Genomic DNA, 3,023 nt, shown 5'->3' on the forward strand with positions numbered 1-3,023 from the left:
TGGTTGCACTGATGAGGTCGGAAGCACCGGAGCCCATAGACAACACGTATGCGTCGCCCAACAGGCGTGCGAAGGGCCCGGCTGCCTCGTTCCACGTCTTCCCCTTGTCCCCGGATTCGAAGACCCTGCGCCGCCACGGAGAAGGTCCAGAGGTGGCCATGAAGAGTTTGTCTGCCCACTCGAGAAGCGTGGCACCGTCACAGCCCTGAGCAATCACAGGCGCCGCAGGAAACTTCCAGCTACTCCCCCTGTCGTCGGAGTAAACGACGGTGCAGGCACGTGCGCCTGCTTCCCCGTGGGTAGCTCCCGCAAGAGGGAAGAGAATTGTCGCGTCCCCCACCGCAACGCCTCTGGCGCCTCCGGCAACGTACAGCCCGGCCCATGAGTTCTTCTGCATCTGTTCGGCAAGCGCCGACTTCACCGACGTGGGCTCCCCCCACGCGATCGGTTTCTCCCCTTCCACGGGCTTCGGAACGTCACCAACGATCAGCACAAGGTCCCAGCCATCTGCAAGAGGCGGATAAGTGCCGGTCATCGCCACTGTTGACAGAAGCAGATATATTTTGCTCTCCGTCACCAGAGCCTTCGGACCAAACAGTTCCCTATTGCGAATCGCTTCTCCCTGTCGCTTCGTCACCAGCTGCGTCCTCCACTCTTTTCCTTCCCATGCAACGTCTTCCTTCAACTTTTCATCTGCCCCGTGCGCACTGTACTTCGCCCAAAGGTCAAAACCCACGTTGCTCCCTCTGTCGTCGCGTGCGCCGACGGCAAGGGCAACCAGCACACCCCTCATCTCAAGAAGGGAGTGACCGTAGAAAGAGGAGACACTTTCGTAAAGAGCATTGTCGCCCTCTTCCCCAGCAGCAAACCCTGGAGTTTCCCCTGGCTTGAAGAGCTCAAACTCCTTCGACGCCTCTGGGGTCTTCGCAGCGTTGGCCCCAGCCCCACTGCCGCCGCAGCATACCAACAAAAAGAGCAGGAGCACCGCTGAGGAAAGCCAGTGCAGGGACATGTCGTGCCGCTGCTTCTCACTCTATTTCCCACTCTCTTCTTTCTTCTTTATTGCGTTGGAACCGCTCAGTCAGCGACGGCTGTGTGTGTTACTGGCAAAAAAGGAGAAGTGAAGGGGAGAAAACGTGCAAGAGAGAAAACAAAAAAAAGGCACTGCAGTCCCACTGCCATCCAGCCGCAAGGCGCACGGCCCCGCACGGCGGAAACGCGCCTGTATTCGCAGAGAAGCAAAGAAGCAAAGAGGGACGTCAATCCGCCCCAATGGGCAGCAGAAATGAATACTATAAAAGAAAAAAAAACAAATGAAGAGCTGGGAACTGTGGAAGGAAGAAATAAAGAAAAAAGAACCGCTTTCCCCTTTCGCGCCATGGAGCCGCCACAAAATGGGGCAGTGGACCCCCGCACCGAGCGCAGCACGGGGGGGTTGTAATATTGCGGCACCTGCCGCGCGCACTGAACTGCAGACACGCAAATAAAAAGGGAACAAGTCGGCAGAAAACAATAAGCGACTAAGAAAAAATAACGGGCCCGGGCGTTTTCGCCCTTCCCCAACCCTCGGCCCTCGCACGGGCACAATACGCTTTGAGTTTACCAAAGAGAAAAAAAAATCAAAACAAATTCTTAACAAAAAAAATGCACAAGAATAAACTAAAAAAAAACGAAAATCGGGAGGAGGAAAAGTCAAAGCGGCTACTTGCAGCATTCACCTCACGAGAGCCTTCACGGCGCCGAGGGTCCCCAGAGCCATAATCAGGGCGCCAAGGAGAAGGTACACGTAGGCGCGTGCCCTGATGAGTGTGCAGCGCCTGCCAAATAGGCTGCGCCGCCAGTACTCCCGCGACATGCGTGGCTCGGCAGGGTCCTCCACGCTGGACTCCACGAAGAGCGAGAGCAGCGCCGGCAGCAGCAGCAAGATGACCGCAGCCGGGAGCGCCCCGATCAGGGAAACCACGAAAAAGACGGTGCCAGTTCCCGCGCCCATCGCAGCGGCACACACGACCAGATTTGCGGCAAACCGCGTCAAGACTCCTTTGCTAGACCGGGGGCGGCACCCAAGCAGTGAGTCCAGCTGCAACACTGCGGGCGTAAAGAGGATGGGGTACGAGCACAGGAGGTTGAGCAAAAATGGCACCCACGCCCCAATAGCAGAACCCGTCGCGGCAAGTCCTTCCACCATCGGAAACTTCAGCGCCTCGCCATACGCCAGGTACCCTACCAACCCGTACAGCAGGTACCAGCCAACAACTGAGTACAGAACGACGGTGAGCACCCGCGGAAACGAAGGCCTCTTCTTGCACGAATTCTCGATGGGCAAAACAGCAGCAATTCCCCCCAGCAGCATCATGGCACTTGCCGCGTTGTTAAACCAACCAAACGGTATATCATTTCCCCAGGGCGTTGTCCATGGATACATGCCCCACTCACCAAGTGACATCATCGCCAAAACCATCGTATACAGCACCGCGAAGATCATAGATACTGCGGAGATGATGGATATAACCAAGAGAAACGTCGAGTTATGGCCAAAAAATGTCATGGGCAGGACAACAACAAACATAAAGGTCATCCAAATGTACTCCGCGCCTGGAAATGTTGCCGCAAATCTTGCGATGGTGCCTCCAAACAGCTGCAGGTAAACCACACAGAAGCCGAGTTGGGTCAAAAGCAGGGCCACGAGAAAAACGTACTGAAAGGGCTTCCCGAGCACAAAACCACAAAGCTGCAAATAGTCCGAAACAGAGCCTCGGTTCACCATTGTTTTGGCGCGGAGCAGCAGCCGGGAACAGTCCACCACGATGGAGCCGAGGACCAGGCCAATGATTGGGGACATCACATACCCAGCATACCGGTAGAAGTTGGGCACAAGAAACACGCCAGACGCCACATTTCCCATAAAGATATTAAATGCGCACTTGAAGAGACCGGCGCTTCCAGTCCCCCCACGACGATCCCCTTCATTGGGATCACCACCGCCCTCAGCAACGCCATCCGCACCAGGGCAGGGCAACGGC

At 56.2% G+C, this 3,023-nt stretch overlaps 2 protein-coding genes across 2 annotated transcripts in view; both read right to left on the reverse strand.

The window, feature by feature from the left end:
* Tco025E_08522 (trans-sialidase) lies at positions 1-1,012 on the reverse strand (the record flags this gene model as incomplete). The annotated part of the gene is made up of 1 exon (XM_029375369.1): positions 1-1,012. A coding segment is annotated over one exon (1,012 nt), but the record flags the coding sequence as incomplete, so codon positions are not given.
* Positions 1,013-1,714: 702 nt separating this feature from the next.
* Positions 1,715-3,023, reverse strand: part of Tco025E_08523 (amino acid transporter) — a gene marked incomplete at both ends in the record, with an annotated part of 1,422 nt that continues 113 nt past the window's right edge. Inside the window, one exon of the mRNA XM_029375370.1 lies at positions 1,715-3,023. This exon is cut by the window's right edge and continues 113 nt beyond it. Coding sequence (XP_029224516.1) covers positions 1,715-3,023 — 1,309 coding nt within the window.

Source organism: Trypanosoma conorhini (assembly GCF_003719485.1).
Source record: "Trypanosoma conorhini strain 025E chromosome Unknown Tco_14.4_contig_00803, whole genome shotgun sequence".
Taxonomy (NCBI): domain Eukaryota; phylum Euglenozoa; class Kinetoplastea; order Trypanosomatida; family Trypanosomatidae; genus Trypanosoma; species Trypanosoma conorhini.